The 16,371-nt window shown below is 39.9% G+C and overlaps 1 protein-coding gene across 3 annotated transcripts in view; it reads right to left on the reverse strand.

Annotated features, from left to right (window-relative positions):
- The window catches only part of APBA1 (amyloid beta precursor protein binding family A member 1), an 89,892-nt gene that overhangs the window by 38,880 nt on the left and 34,641 nt on the right, over positions 1-16,371 (reverse strand). For all 3 annotated transcript variants that reach the window (XM_032097176.1, XM_032097174.1, XM_032097175.1), the window contains one exon: positions 4,342-5,546. In XM_032097176.1, coding sequence (XP_031953067.1) covers positions 4,342-5,493 — 1,152 coding nt within the window. In that variant the 5' untranslated portion in view covers positions 5,494-5,546. The remainder of the gene's footprint in view (positions 1-4,341; positions 5,547-16,371) is intronic.

Below are 16,371 nucleotides of genomic sequence, written 5' to 3' on the forward strand. Positions count from 1 at the left end.
TCCTCAAATTCAGACCTGTGTGCTGCATGTCTTCTATTCAGACCTTTAAACACCGAAATTTCTGTGCTTGGCTAGGCACATTCACAGCAGGGGAATCCGACAGGTAAGAATGGTGAGCAAGAGCTACCTAAATGGGGTATGGGTTTACCCTTCCAGTGAGGTAACTGCGTGCGTCTAGTCTACAGGGTCTCCCACTCCACTGCTCTTGGGCACAGGTGTACCACAAGGTCAATGCTTAAACTTTTCCATAGCTCCAGCTACACATTTTATTCAGTATGAGGGAAAGGCTGAGAGAATTGGGATTTTTCAGCCTGGAAAAGAGAAAAGGCCTCGGGTGACCTTACTGCAGCCTTCCAGTACCTGAAGGGTGCCTAAATGAAAGCTGGAGAGAGACTATATACAAGAGCATGCAGTGACAGGACAAGGGGGAATGGCTTCAAACTCAAAGAGGGCAGGTAGAGATTAGATATTAGGAAGAAATTCTTTACTGTGATGGTGGTGAGGCACTGGAACAGGCTGCCCACATAAGATGTGGCTGCTTCATCCCTGGAAGTGTTCAAGGCCAGGCTGGATGGGGTTCTGAGCAACCTGGTCGAGGGGCAAGTGTCCGGGCCCAAGGCAGGGTAGTTGGAACTAGATGATATTTAAGGTCCCTTCCAACCCAAGCCATTCTATGATTCCATGATTTTATGGGTGAACAAAATCTCTCCATTTCACACTCAGAAAACACAATCTAACTGCAGTTCCACAGCCTTCTCCATCAGGGGTCAGTTTCCTGATGCCACACTTCTTGCAGCTGTGCAGCTCTAACTGATATTATATTTAAAAAAGAGATCCTCACAAGGCCATAGCCAAGTGATGGTCTGCTTTGGTTTAAAACATTTTCTGATAAACAGACTTTGGAAATATATGTCAATTGTACCGATCTGAAATGTGTGGCAAATTTTAAAAAAGACTCTTACTGCCTTTATTCAAAAGACACTGAGGATTTTTCAGCTTTTATCAAATAAACAAGTACACCACCTTCCCCACAAACTCACTGTCAAGACCACCTCTGATTCAAGTGGAAGCATACATCACTACACAAGGCTGCACAAAGCACAAGGCAGCTAGCAGTCTCCATTGTTAAATATTAAACAGATACCTCTTTAAACTATTTATTTATTCACAGATATCTGTTTCCTGCCTTCTACATCACAGGGCTACTAGAGTTTATTACAGCAGAATTGTCCATGGGCAGTGAGCAATTTACTTTTCTCATACACCTTACCAAACACTTCTTTTGAGGGGAAATATCCAGGAATGACTCATAATCCTGGCAGATTAACCTGTGAATAAAACTGGAATCAGGACATCTTAAGTACACACAGATACAGTGATCTGTATCTTTCTCACCATCACAGTCATTGCATGTCTTTCCTAACAGTCCCAAACCCAGCTGCAGGTTCGCTGAATACTTCTGAATTGTTAGCTTCTTAAAATAGTCACTAGACACTTCCAAATGGCATCCTACCAAGCATTCTGCTGTAAATGTATTAGCCAAATGCTCAGCACTGGGGAGTAACGGTCACCTTCTTATGAAAAAAGGCAAAGGAGGCCGTTGTATTTAATGAGTCTCAACCACAAATTATTCTTCTGGCTTCACTGGTCTGCACTGGGCAGCTTCTAGCTACATAAAAAGTGACTGTTGTTTGTATCTTAAGAAGTCTTATGAGTTTCAATACTACATGATTAAGAACACAATGTTACTGCAAATATTTTCAGGTAAGTTCTATTTCTAAAAGAAAATTTTTTTGCTAAAAAACAACTCGAGGATAATTTTCAAAACAGACCTGCAAAATGACTGAAGGCAAAAAAAACCCCACCCAATTTGCATTACTTATCTGCAGCAACTTGATACTTCTGGGTAAGAAAACGGTATCTGCCTGAAGGTAAAAAACCTCTTATTTACAGGTCAATGCTATAAATCAGACTGAAAAACATCTGTGGCATATACTGGTTAGACTTAAAAGCTCCCATCTGAGATCCTGCTTCTTTCTTGAGGGAGACAGAAGAACAATTTACAATCAGATGAATGGGCTTCAACCATATTTTTATTACATTGACCACTTACGGTCACTTAGTAAAGCTATTTTTGCCCAATTTACAGCTAAGAAATTCTAGGAATGCTTCATTAAAGAAAGCAGACAGTTTTTGACTTGCCATCTAAATTAAAGAATCCAGTAAAGCAAATACATACCTCTTCTTCGGCGAAAACCAAAATTCCTACTCAGTCCCAAGTCCCTTCTACAATAAGTCTTCTCCTCACTCTGCTGTGGATCTTCTAAATTATTTGTGCCATTTACTTCCTCCTTCCAAGAACACAGACTGTTTGTACATCTACAACCACCGTTTATCTCTTCACTGAGCTATACTAATTGTCATTATAAATCACTGTTTTGATTTCAGCCAGCCCTGAAAATTTCAGACAGGTTCTTATCTGACACGGTAAGAAAAATATTGAATGAGAAATTAAATTTTGGTGCAAAATGGGAACCTCTATGTACTTCAATATCTAATGTATGCAGAGACCAATAAAAACACTTGTTTTGTTCATTATATGAGCATACCAGGCTGAGTGATATCAGCACATCTCAGAAAAGTTCAATTCTGCAAGATGCACCTGGATTTTGGAGAGCAGGTGAAGCACCTTCAGGAAGAACTTGGTGCTCTCAGGACCCTCAACCTCACCAAGACCATCACGGTACTCAGTGTTATAATCAATCAGGAAGCAACAGGAAGTTCTTTGATCCTCCAACCAATGACAGTATTAACAGACAATACAGTAAACAAAATGTGTAGCAAAAGAGTAATGTGATCTATTTAAAAATGGGGACAGAAATAATTTCAATTTTGCAAATTTTCGAAGTTAAGTTAAAAATAACTGTTTCCCCCATAAAATAATCTGGGAAGATTTCTTCAGCCTTCATGTGACTGCAAATCAACTCCATTACAGACATAATTTTAAAAATATTTGTAGAAGTAACTTCTGCAATATAGTTGTTTGTTTGGCCTTTTTTAAAGATTCAATTAGGTTTTCTATTAAGCATCAAGAAAAAAACTTAAACATACTCATCACTGTGTTTCCAACAGTTTTGCAGGAAAAATAAAATCTGGAAGCTAAATGTCTCAATCAGCTTGCATGTTTTTTCAGCATCTCAAACACCATGCTCCAAAAATCTCTTCCCATTTGTAGAATACTAGCTTTCCTAATTTTGAAGGCAGATAAACAAATCAGTAGCCTGTCACAGATCTACATGGCATGTGAACTTTTTTCACCATCTGAATTCCCTTTGCAGCAGCTGAGGTATCTTGAATAGTTCTGATGCATTCGTAGAACCTTACAACAGCTCAGTTTAAAATACCAAATAACACACAAGAAGTTCTACTTCCGCTATTCTTCCAAAAAAAACCCCCAAATAAAGGTCACAGAAAACATTTCACAGCAATAAAGAGGAGGGAGCAAATGTTTGCAGGGACTTGCCCTTGAAATAACAACACAGGAACATGTAATAGATTATTTTTGGTCAGTAAATTTACCCTACCAGCTCTTTTCATATCAGGCATAAATTTAACCCATTTAATAGTTGTTTATAACTTTATTTTATAAAATAAAGCAGAAAACTCATAAAACTTGAAAGTCAATATTATCTTACAGACAGCTGGAACCACAACCTGGTAGACAATCCTGATTCAAGTTAAACCTTATGCCAAAAGTACAGAGTTTCAGAAATGCCGACGCTGTAAATCTGAAAAACTGCCTTCAATACTCAGGTTGCTGTAAATACACTTTACAGTGATAATATAATACACTGAGGTTCATAACATATTTCTAGAGAAGGCAACTTGACATGCAACTTTCCTAGAATATGAATCTGATCTGTGATACCATCATAAAGAGTATTAACAGATTTCTGACAGAACTGTTGGGATTGTTATGTGACAGAAAATGAAACATAGAGTTAACAAAAGCACACAAAGATAGTAAGAAAATGTTTGGTAAAATATTACGGCAGTAAAAAATATAACAGCATTTGTTTCAGAAAAGACAAGTAAAGAGCATCATGCGACAAATGCTTGTACAGCATACCTGGGGTCAGCAGAGTTTAATAAAGAAAAATTTGGCTACATGATAATGCATGTTTACTTCTCTTATGCTCTCTGGAGTACAAATTTAAAACAAAGCACTCGTTCAAGAATGAGACACAGAACAGGAATGAAATGCACCCTCCTTCACTGCCATACATGTCACAAAGGAATGAGACACAGATAACCTGGGAGGTGAAAACTTTGTGTACTCACATCTCCATCTAGTGGCCTCTGGTCGTCAGAATCCCTGGATGGACTGATGTCCTGCCGCATCACCCAGATAGGCTCCTTAGGTTCATCAGGAGTGTAGGGAGAACGGATGGTTCTTGTCTTCACTTCCTCAATAGCCTCTTTAATATCCTTGATGGCCAGTGAAATTGCATCTCTTTTTTCCTTGCTGTACCTCTGTACAGATTCTCCCGAGCTGGATGTAACTCGAGAACCAGATGTGAGCTGGCCATTACTTTCATGCCCACCACTGACAAGAGCCTGACCGTGCTCGAGACTCTGCTCTGACTCTGGCATGTCTTCAGCTGCCTTGTCTAAACTCTGGGAGCTCATGCTCTGCTTCACCTCTGCTACAATCTGATCAATGTCCTCCTCTTGCTCGTAACTGTCCATTCTTGGGTAAGGGGCAAACTCTGCTTCCTTTTCAGGGCTGTCAGACTCTCCGTCAGACCGTTCATCATAATGGTGAAGGCGGGCACCAAGTGCCTCCTTGCGGTAATTGTCGGCTTCTTCCCTCTCCCGCTCATACTGCTGGATGCCCTCCCTGCCATCGAGATCTGGTGTGTCTCCTATTTCCTCATACACATGCTCCTGCAGTCCATAGTCAGCGTAAGCCTCAGCATACTGCTCATCCTCTCCTCGGTGGAAGAGGCGATGTGTGTAGACATAGCCTGAGTAGGCTGCATTCATGGCTTCCTCGTGCTCGATGGAATGGAAATGTAAGTGATTGGGCAATGTTCGGTTGTGAATGGCCTCACCATGCTCCGCCTCGGCATTCTCTGTGTACTCCTCAGACTCAGGCCTGTACTGCACTGCATATGCACTCTCATCCTCGTTTTCCTGCACTCTCTCGATGTCGTAACTGTCCTCCACTGTGGCTATCACATCCCCTTCTGCAGTATCTGTGTGATTGTGGAAACCACTCTCAGTGCTGGCTGACCGAGCTAACATGCCTTCCTCCTCCTGCCCAGACAGACCCACGTGGCTGCTGCTGGTATGCCTTGGGTAGCGAGCCGCATACCTCTGTTCCTCTTCCACCTCGGAGTGCTCCAGGTCAGCCTCCACTGACTCATTCACTGCTCCGTTCGCTGGCTCTTCACTGATCTCCCCCTCAGGTGGTCCAACCAAATGGTTCATGGCAAGTTTTGGAGAGTAGGTCACTTATTCTGTTGACATTTTGTCTATCACAGCTGCAAAGAAATAAAAAAAAAAAAACAAACTCTGACATCACTCCCAATAAAAAAAAAGTGGAGTCAATAAACAGAAGCAACAAAATGCACCCTTCCTTCCCAGCAGACAAACACTTGACTTAGCTCTGCAGTCAGGTTATAGACAGCACAACAGTATGATCTCCCATGCAAATAATCTCCAACAGCAGCAACCAGCAACAACACCCTTGGGGACTGCACTTCTCACTTCCATGGACAAATTCTTTGTGGAAGAATCCTTTCCAAACAAGCCCTTGGAGATGCTTGTATGGACTGCAGTGGCATTGCAACGATGCTGGCCTATTAGAAAAGCTAATTTTTGCCAGGAGCTGAACCATGGCAGATATAACAGAAATATTTCACCTTTGCTCCAGCACTCTGTAGTGAGCTGTAGCTCACTAACTCGGAGCAAAGGGAGTAATGTAAAACAGCAGAAGTGTGTCACAGAAGTCTGCAGTTGCTCAGATACATGACAGCCATGCATTCAACACTTCTTCAGGTGAGCTAGTCACCCTACGCACTTTCAAAGAATCAGGAGAAATAAAAAGTGCACTCTCAGGATGCAGTACATCTGAACCACCTGTTTCTTCTCCCTAGAAAAGCACGTTAGCTAGGTACAGTTATCCTTCTGGTAGCTATCTATCATCAGTAAAGACAGCTTCTTTCCTACAATATGGAGAAGACATCACTAATACTCATAACGCTCACCACATTGAGACCAGTAGCACATTTCAGCCTTGCTGACTTCGAGTAAAGAAGATCTCAAGAGATTACATAATCACTAGAGAGGTCTGCCAATAGTAAAAAAAATTACAGGGAACAGAAACAGGCCCATCTAGCTCATAAGGTTTCATTTTTATAGAACAGCTCCAGCTATTTGGAACTTTGCCCTATGTTTTTAAGATGCAGTGTCATGAAGAGGACATGTAATGTCCTTTTAGGTACTTAAATCAAGCCACATACCCATAAATAAAATACAGCTCTAGCATGTGACATACTGGTAAGTACTAAAAAAAAAGTACCTATTGGAAAACTGCCAACTTGAAGGAGCTATAAAAGCATGTGTCAATTACCAACTAAAAAAATTAATGTGAATGTGAAATAGAACTTGGATCAAATCTTGTAAACTGAGGCAGGGAGGCTCAGGTGGCACTTTGCTGACTAAATGAGCTCTGTGCAGAAGAGCACTGGGAATAACTTCCTGTGATGAGAGAACAACAGCAATTTCAGTTGCTCTCTATTAGAAAAGTTGACAGGCTGGCAAGCCAAGCTGTGAGTCACTAGTACTATATTGCCACAGGAAATCCAGAAGGTACACTGTCCAGCTCAGTGAACACTCCTTGATTTTGTTACACCTAATGTTCTAGCCTTTTAAACACAGGAGTCCTTAAAAAAATTACAATTGTAAAGTAATAGCTAATAAATCGTATTAGCTGGACCTATAAGGATGTTGTACACAAACTAATCCCTTTTCAAAATAACCACGAAACAACTCAGTTTATTTTTTCCAGCTAAGGAAGCTGTGTTAGTAAGGCTTCAGCAACAAGATAAGGTCTTTTTCAGCTAAGACTTCCAAGCCATTAGGAAAGAATGGGCAGAGTACAGGTGTACATGCTGATGTGCACCAGAACTAATACACCAAACACTCTCCCCTCAGCACGGCATATGATATGTTAAGTAAGCAAGAACAAGATTGGAGAGCTTTCCACTTTTAGCCCACTAAAAGGGTGAACATGCCAAGGTGCAACAGCTCCTTGAAAAGTCCTTCCCAAGGAGGATTACAGCAGACGCATACATTCTCTGCAGGTAACTCGGTTTGCAGCCCGCAGTGTGAGCTGCAGATTGAGCTCCGGGTGGCAGCAGCCCCGGGCAAGAGGCCGGGAAGTGCCAACTCTTTGCATAATAGAGGACGTGAAGATGCTGGTGCCGGCCAGGTGGATGGACAGGATGGACTGAGACATGGCTGGAGCCACAGATTCAGGAAGGAAAGCGAGACTTTGGAGCACTTGGACTGTGAGGGGATGAAAGTCTAGGGGTTCCTTTGTTCAGGCTCCCTCCTTGGAGGCTCAGAGCTTGAGCTGCTTCTGTGTTACCACACCGTGAATAAATGACTTTACAAAAGAGACATCCAAGCCTCTGCTGCGGTAAACCTGGGGTCAAACTGGCCAGGAAACCTGGGCTGACCCCGAGAGAATGTGTAGGAGTCAGGTGGGGACCATCAGGTCACTGGACTGGCCGCCGTGAGGGGGCTTCCGTCCCAGCAGTGACAGTCTCCGGCGGTGGGAGTCTGACTGCCAGAGTCTCATGAATGGTCAGGCTGGGAAGGTTCTTTAATATTGCCTACTTTCATTGAAGTAGATTATAAAATTCCCACTCTTTTTCACATAGACAGAATTAGGCTAAAATAGAGGGCTGGTTAAAAAAAATCTACCTTAAATTTGTTGTGTTTGTAGTAGCCCCTGACTCGTGGCTAAGTGTCATCGGTCACCCCCAGAAAAAGGGTAGTGCTTGTCAAAAGAAATTAGGTTACACATAAACACAGGATAATGATCAACTTTCTGAAATTTTATCACACGTAACCTAAGTTCCAATAATTGCTGAAAATATGTTATCCTGTCTTAGAAGTCTTAATATATGCTTGTAACATAATGAATTTTATGGATAGACAGCATCACTGACATGTCTTAGCAGTGAGAAACAAATTACAGAGATTACAAACCATACAAAATACGGCTAAAAAACACCTGAGAGACCCAACATTTTCCTTTGACAAAGCTAAAGTTTCCAACGTTCTGCTTGTAAAATATTTCTCATTCAAAGAATTCTCTTTGAACTTGAAGTTGACTTCAACTACTGATATTCCAAAACTTTCAAGGTTGTATCTTTTGAAGGGATGAGAAGGAAATGTTAACCTTTACTAGAAGTTTTTTACTGAAAAATGCTCTTCTGTTTGCCTTTCCTCCTATTAATTAAATTCAACTTTTAAATTTTGAAAACAATAAATTATTATTTATTTTGAAATCTAAAATTTTTAGTGTTTTGAAAGTAAGTTAACTTAGAAGTCTGAGCGGAATGAATGTTCTTAGGTCACCTCAGACCCAGTAACCTTCAACAGAAAGTAATCTTCTGAGTCAAGAACATTTATTTTACTGATTTAACCATCAGTCTTTAGGATAGTGAATTAAAGAACACCTATTAAGATTGGGGGTTAGAAGTTACTAAATCCCTTTTCATATCTGGTAGCTGGAAGACTACTGAATCCCACACTTTTTATTTTTAGCAGGATTTTCCTAAAGCAAATACAAGGTCTGCCTGATCTTTCCCACCAGATCTGCAAAAAGCACTTTATTTCCTGCAAACAAACAAAAAACAATAACCTACATAAAACGCCATAGACAGAAGAGAATATAAACAAGAGAGGTTATCCAAACTTGGAAATACAGACACAGCACCCATCTGAATGATATTACAGTCTCATATTAATTACTCAGAACAGCAGCTGTGCTCTGATAATCAAATATGGGAAAGTGCTCTGTAAGCGCTCTTAGCTTTGCACACACGACTTGATGGATAAATCTGTCTCTGCAACAGAGAAATCAGAGGTTGATTACTACTGCAACTAACTCTTTGCTGAAGGTTAAACTACCTTCCTGTCTGTAAAGAAGAAAAAAACTAATATATACACATATTTCTTAAACAACATAAAGTTGAAAGTTGAAGAATTTTTCTCTACTACTTTAAAACACCATCAAAGGGCAACCTATCATTTCAGAGCAAGACCACAACACCCATGCCAAGTTCCTCTCAGCAAAAGACATGCAGTAAGAAAAGGTGAAAGCGTGAGTATTCAGATTCCAACTTGGTTTGTTATTTCTTACCCAATTCCAGATGAATAATTGTTTGATTTCTTGTATAAGCAGGCAGACATAAAGTGATTATCATTATTAATAAGAATAAATAAATAAATAATAATTATAATAAATATATAATTATATAATAAATATACAATAAATAAATAAATAAATAAATAATAAATATATAATAAATAAATATATATATAATAAATATATAATTATATAATAAATATAATAATAATAAATAAATAATAATAAAAACTATTATTATTATTCTTCTTCCAAATATTACTCTAGGAGTTTATTTTATAAGAGTCTTAGGCATTGTATTTCCACAGTTTAATCTTGACTTGAATAAAAGCTCGCACTCTCGATACATCTGTATACTACAGTTACTGTCTCAGAACAAAGCTGTGTGCCACATGGAACCAAGACTACACACACACACACACACACACACACACACACACGTTTTTCTGTCACATAGAGCATAGGAGGAAAACTGAGGAAGGGACCACAGGAGGTCTCCAGTCCAACCCTGCCCAACCCCTAGGTCTTTGAGCTAAGACCAGGTTTCTCAGAGCCTTATCCAGTTGGGGTTTGATAATCTCCACGACCGGTGAAGGCAACAGCTTGTCTGGGCCCCAACTTCAGTGCTGGACTGTCCTTGTGACGAAAATATTTCTTCCTTATAGTCAGTTTCAATTTCCCCTGTTTGAGCACCTCCCAGCTGCCTCCAACCCTCCCTCTCACCATACACTACTGTGAGGACCCTGGCTGCATCTTCCCCATCCCCTGGTATGTTGACATGGAAGCCAACCCACTTCTCAGCTGAAGCAGCCCTGGTCCTGCAGCCTCTCCTGTGTCTCTGTGGCTTCCCATCATTTCCCACCAGTATCACCCCTGTATTGGGAACTCAAAAGGGAGGCAGCACCCAGGTAGGCTCTGGTAGGCTTTGAGCAGAGGGGATGGTTCCTGCCCTACCCTGGCTGTCAGGACCACGTCCATCTCACACTGCCCCAGGTGCTGCTGACCCTTATTCTGCTGCCCAAGCCTTGTCCCAGAACTGCTACTTATCTCCACCAGTCCCAGCCTGTATTGTCATGAGGGGTTATTTACACACATATATATTATTTTAAATTAAATATTAATTTTAATTAAATATTTCATTTATAAGAAGCATAACTGTTTCCTCTTATTTTGCAGTTGAGTATGTGAGCAAAATAGTTTTGCCTTCCTTAAAATACTTCAGCCACATTTACCTACGTTTTCTATGAAAAATAGACATTCTTCTAACATACTTCCACATAACTCCAAATCACCCCAGGAAAACAGAGACCTCTGACTGAATTTTCAAAGGCAACCCACCTCAAGTGCAAGTCTTCTTGGCACACTCTCTGAGGAATTTCATAAAGCACCTCTGTTTTTCCTGACTTCAGCAATACACCAATGTTTCACTTGTACAGATCTCAACAAGACAGATGAGCACAACCTCTCAAGAAAACAACGTAGTCTTTTAGCAAACGTATGTCTTTGAGAACCACCTTAATTTTTCTTTTTCTTTTAAGTGCCCCTATGGTAAGAAATTTCAGAGAATTTAACAACATATGCCATGCCCACTTCGAGGGAGTTCTCCTCCTGTGTTAGATAACTCTCTTTTCTGAATTGCAACCTGCCTGGGAAACCTCATTGCTTCTGCTGCCATGTGCTAAGTAAGCTCATCCAAAACAGCTTTAAATAAAAAAGCTGTGAAACTTTTATTTCTTGCCAGTCAGCAAAAGCAGCACCTGGAAAGTGACATTAACATCCCACCACATATGCACACATATGCACACACATACACATATTGGTTCATAATAATGAGGCTGAACAACTGTGAACACTTACAGTAACTGTAAAGCAGAAAAGCTGCATGCACAGTATTGCTCTGCACACAAGAACCCCCAACTTTCGCTTATAGTAGACACATCTAGAACTACCAGCTTTAAGAGCACTCAAAACATGTTAAACTTTTCTCCCCTTCCAACTCACATCTTATTCAAAGCTAAAATACACTCCTGAGCAAGAAGCACCATTCAGTAATCTTCAGTGCAGACAGTCCAGATCTCATAAATACTTCAGGGCCCAGGAGATGGGGAGCACTCAGATTAGAAAAGGAACAGATCCTTCTCACCACCTAACACTGAAGTTCTGCCTGCACAAGAAATAGAAGCAATACATGGATGGAAGCCATCCATCTGCTGCCAGAAGAAGGCTACCAGATATTATGGGCCAAACAGAAGACATTAACCAAAAGCAGTAGAGAAAAATCCTGACAAGGAACCACAGGCAACCTCTGCAGTGAAGTGCAACAATTAGACACACAAGACCAAAAACACGTTAAAAAATAGATCACAAATCCCAGATCATAATTGGTTGAGGAAATAAAACTGACTATTGTCACCACCAAAATGATTAAGCTTCCTAAGAAAAAGTACTATTAACAGCTAAACTAAGGAAATATGGGGTTCTCTTTTGCTCTGGCGCTATTTTCTGACAGGTCACTGCTGGGTTTATTCCTGGGTGTCAGGTATTGCATTTTTAAGTAGCAGACAGATAACCTAAAACTTTGAATGCTGGAATTGTTACTCTGGTATTCTAGTTATACAAATAATATCAATTTTCGAAGGAGAACGAAAAATTAAAATTGTACCTAAGTAATGTCAGAGTATCACAGCATTTAAAATCAATATTACAATGTGAAACTAGCACCAATCTCTGTTAGAGTACCACTATGAGAAGTGAATCTATACTAAATCTAAGCTCATGGTTGTTTGTAATTTACCTTTTTTTCTCCTCTGTGTGTCCCAGAGAATACAGTGGAAAATGCTGTCTCCCCAGTGATGAATTCTGAATTCAAATTATGTCATCCTTACACTAGTGACATTTTATAACAATGAAGACTATATTTTTCTCTCTATTTAAACAGAGGGATTAGATATAACCTACCAAAAGGAAAAAAGAAAAGATCATCCCAGGAAGTCCAATACCCTTTCCATCCCTTTAAGAGTCATTAATAGTGCAATACAGAATAAACATAGACAGAATTAAATTATATGATCCAGTGAACTGCAGGGCATGGCTACCTTCAGAGTGAATAAGAAGGCCTCAAGCCTCATTTACACAATAAGAACACATATGTCCAAAAACCCCTTGGATTTTCCTCCTCTGGCTACACATAAAGGCTTGATCCAACCTTTCTAGCTGTAACAGTCTTAATCAGAGGCATCTTGGCCAGCGTTGCACAGTCTTGAAACAACTATCTTGGATACAAGCGAGACAGACGAGTCATTGAGACACCCCTCAACTTTCCCTCCTCAAAATACCAATTTTGTTACAGGAAGCAAAGTTTTCAAGCGAGTTAAACTCTAGATTTTTGAATTCTTTTATGCAATCAGTCCACAGGTTTGGTGGATTTGTTAGGCATACAGAAATGTTTGTATGGTGTTGAGACCACTTCAAGAAAAGATGAAGGGTTTGCTAGAATGAGATAGGCTGCTTTTCAGCAAATATGCGGCTTTAAGGAATACCAAGCTAAACAAAAGACAGTGAAGTCCAGCTACTTAATGTGTCAGCCTCATCAGCTTCTTTCAGCTGAGACAAGTGAGTCACAGAACACTGTTTTAACTCCTGGAAATGGTACAGAAATAGTGCTGAAACCGTAATAACTTCTGTCACACAATCAGTAAACACGTGTTCTGAGAGACTCATTATTACCTGAGAATTTCAAGCTAAGGATATTCCCTCATGAAAAGCAATCGTGGTTCAGACAGCATAGAACCAGAAGATCTGATTGTCCTTTAATTCATTTTACTTCATGAGTTTCAAAGGAGCTATACCTGACTTAAGCTGAAAAATCGGGATAGATACGATCCAGAACTTGCTTGCCTTTGATGTATTTAAAAATGTACCACTGCCTGGCAACTGCAACACGTAGTTACCAAAAACACTGGATTATACAATCCTTCCCAACCCCAACCCTCCACCCTATCTTTATACCAGGAAAGGGAAACACCTCAAAATAGACAACTATTATTTCAATTTTTGTTTTTATTAGACTTACACTTTATTATGTGGTTTTTTGACAATGACTTTTTCAAGGCTTTCTCTGAGAAAGTAATTGTCAAAGACAATATGTAAAATGTGGAGGTATTATTCAGAGTGGGGAAGTATGAGCCAGACAGAGAAATGAGGTAACTAAAATTCCCAAGTATTTAGTCGTGAACATGCAAGTTCCTTTCCATTCAATTCTTGCCAGCCAAAACAACTGAGCTAATACTTTCTACCATATAATAGACTTCTCTTCAAGGACCTGATACATATCTGGACTGCATTATTGAGAAGGGGGTTTTAAGTACTAGCTAGTTTGTCTCTTATTACATATTTCTGAGTGAGAGCAAGACATCAGGTATCTGCTTCCATTCACAGAAATCAGGTAAGCAAGAATATTTAAGGGCTGCAGGCTAGCAAAAACTCATGAACGAACAGTGAAATCCCACTAACAAAGGTATTTCATTTAAAGGTTATAGTCACAACTGAAGTTACAAAAAAAAGAAAAAAAAAAAGAAGAAACCAAACCTTAGTGGTTTCAAACCGCAATATTCCTGGAATTAAATGCTACTTCAACAGATTCAGTCTTGTAGGTATATAGCAGGGGAAAAAAAAACCTCACAAGAAACAAGAACTATGGCACAAAATAACAGATGCAAAGGAGGAGGAAGTAGGAACGCATAGTGTAGGTTACAGGAGATTAACTTTTCTCTCCTCCCTACATGGACAGCCTTCTCTTCTACTCTATTTTCTGTTACCATTTTAGCCCACATAATAAGCCCAATCTCATCTCTAACCATCAAATTCTACTAACACTTGCAGATCATTTTACTACTTCTATTTCAAGGAAAAGCTGCTGATTCAGTCTACATTAAAAAAAGAAAATCAAAGCTACACAGTCCAGCTCACAAGTTTCCAAAGGCTGGAAGGAAATTTGATCTGCCACTTGTATTTTTGCACAGATTGGTAGCTGTGTTACAGTGCCCTACTGCACAGATAGCCCCACAGCCATCTCCAAAACCATATGGGAAAATGTCGTACATTTACTTCCAAGCATAGTCCTGAGTGATGAGGTAAAAAACTCTCAAGCACATCTTCCACTGTTACAACCTTTCTGAAATGCTGCGGCCACTAGTCAGCACTAAAGCAGACACACCACGAGCAGATGCACACTTGAGATTTTCATTAGCAGGAAGCCTGTGCGGCTAGACCAGCACCTACCTGAATTTGGCTGGCCTCACCAGACATGTCTGCCTGCTCCCGTCTTCCCAAACAAATTTTTTTCCTAGCTCGTAACACTAGCAATTTCTGTGCCTTCCATGAGCTTCAAAGCAAGATACAGCCTGTGCTACACCCCAGAGCTGATGAGAGAAGGGTTACTCATTCAAACAGGGAGGACTTCAGCATCACTCATTTCTCTGAACTGAGGAAGATCTTGACTGAGACCTACTTTTTCAGCACAAGCCTGTTACTGGAAATAGCTGCTCCAAGGCGACTGCACATGAAATCTGCTCCCCAGACATAATTAAACGCTAATGAAGGCTGGCATTTCTCCGCATCTGTAGCTCACAACAGAACTTGAGGAGTATTAGCAATTGCACTGTACACAGCTCAGGGTACTCAGATGTGCAGCTTGTTCAGAAATTACAGTCTGAGCAGGGAAATGGAAATGATGCCTGGTTGCAGTCACTGGGGTCCCATCAGGTTAAGGAAAAAAAAAAAATCTGTTGATGCTAATCAAGTTAACTAGATCACACACACTACTGCCAGATCATGCAAATCAAAAGCAGATGCATACTGTAAAAGCCACAAAGCTTCCCATATGCTTGCCAGTCTCTACCTGCTAAGGAAACAAAGACCAGAATACAGCTACACAGGAGGGAGCTTGAAAGAAAACAAAGAAAATTGAGGATAGTCACCCAAGCACACTTTTCACATCTCTACGCAGTATTTATAGCTAGAACCTCCACACAGACCAGTCCCAGTCAAGCCATACAGACAACAGGTAAAATGACAGTGTAACAGCATTTAAAGCCATAAGGAAAAAAGTACATAAATTTAAAATTTTCTAAAAACACATAATGTGGCAGTTGCCTAGTTTTAAAAATTATTTGTATCCTGCCCCACAGTGCTTTTGTCTACCTTCCAAAGAGAAACAACACCCAAAAGAATTCAGACGGCTCACATTTCAGTACATTATTTTTTCTTCTCTTTTTACATAGCAATACTTAGATTTTAGTAGAAGTGTATATTCCATTTAAAATATTTTATTATGCATTCTTAACATTATAAAATCCTTTTATATTATTAAGACATCCAACTGGTGGAATTACAGTAGAAAAAAGTGGCAGCTAAAAAGGGTGATTCTAAGGTAAATTGTATTTAATGTGACTAAAATTAAAGGAAGAACAGAACAATCCTGAATTGTTTCAACACCTGAAGCACTTAGTTATTCATTGGTTAGTATTTTTCTCCTTTTTGACTGCAGACAGTCTGACTGTCAATAGCTCTTTTCACTTATCCTCGGAAGTTGTTATTAAGGCAATGTATTTCAAAGGCACCCATAACCCTTTCTCTACAGGAAACACAAGCCCTAATTATTTTGCTTTATTTTATTTTATAAAGAGAAGATAAGGTATCTCTTAAATGTTCCATTAAACCTAGGTAAGGGAGATCCTATAATTCCAGGGAATGGTATATTTCAAATTACTCTGTTGGGGTTTTTTAAAATTCCTTTTCAAGGAAGGATCATTCCTCCTATAACAGAATGTCTTTCTTGTCTGAAAGCCAAGCTTAACTGGTATTCTAGGCTCTACTCTTTGGTGGTATTTAGCTCAAATTAAAATCCATGCCCTGGTTATCCA

The sequence above is a fragment of the Corvus moneduloides genome, chromosome Z, assembly GCF_009650955.1.
Source record: "Corvus moneduloides isolate bCorMon1 chromosome Z, bCorMon1.pri, whole genome shotgun sequence".
Taxonomy (NCBI): domain Eukaryota; kingdom Metazoa; phylum Chordata; class Aves; order Passeriformes; family Corvidae; genus Corvus; species Corvus moneduloides.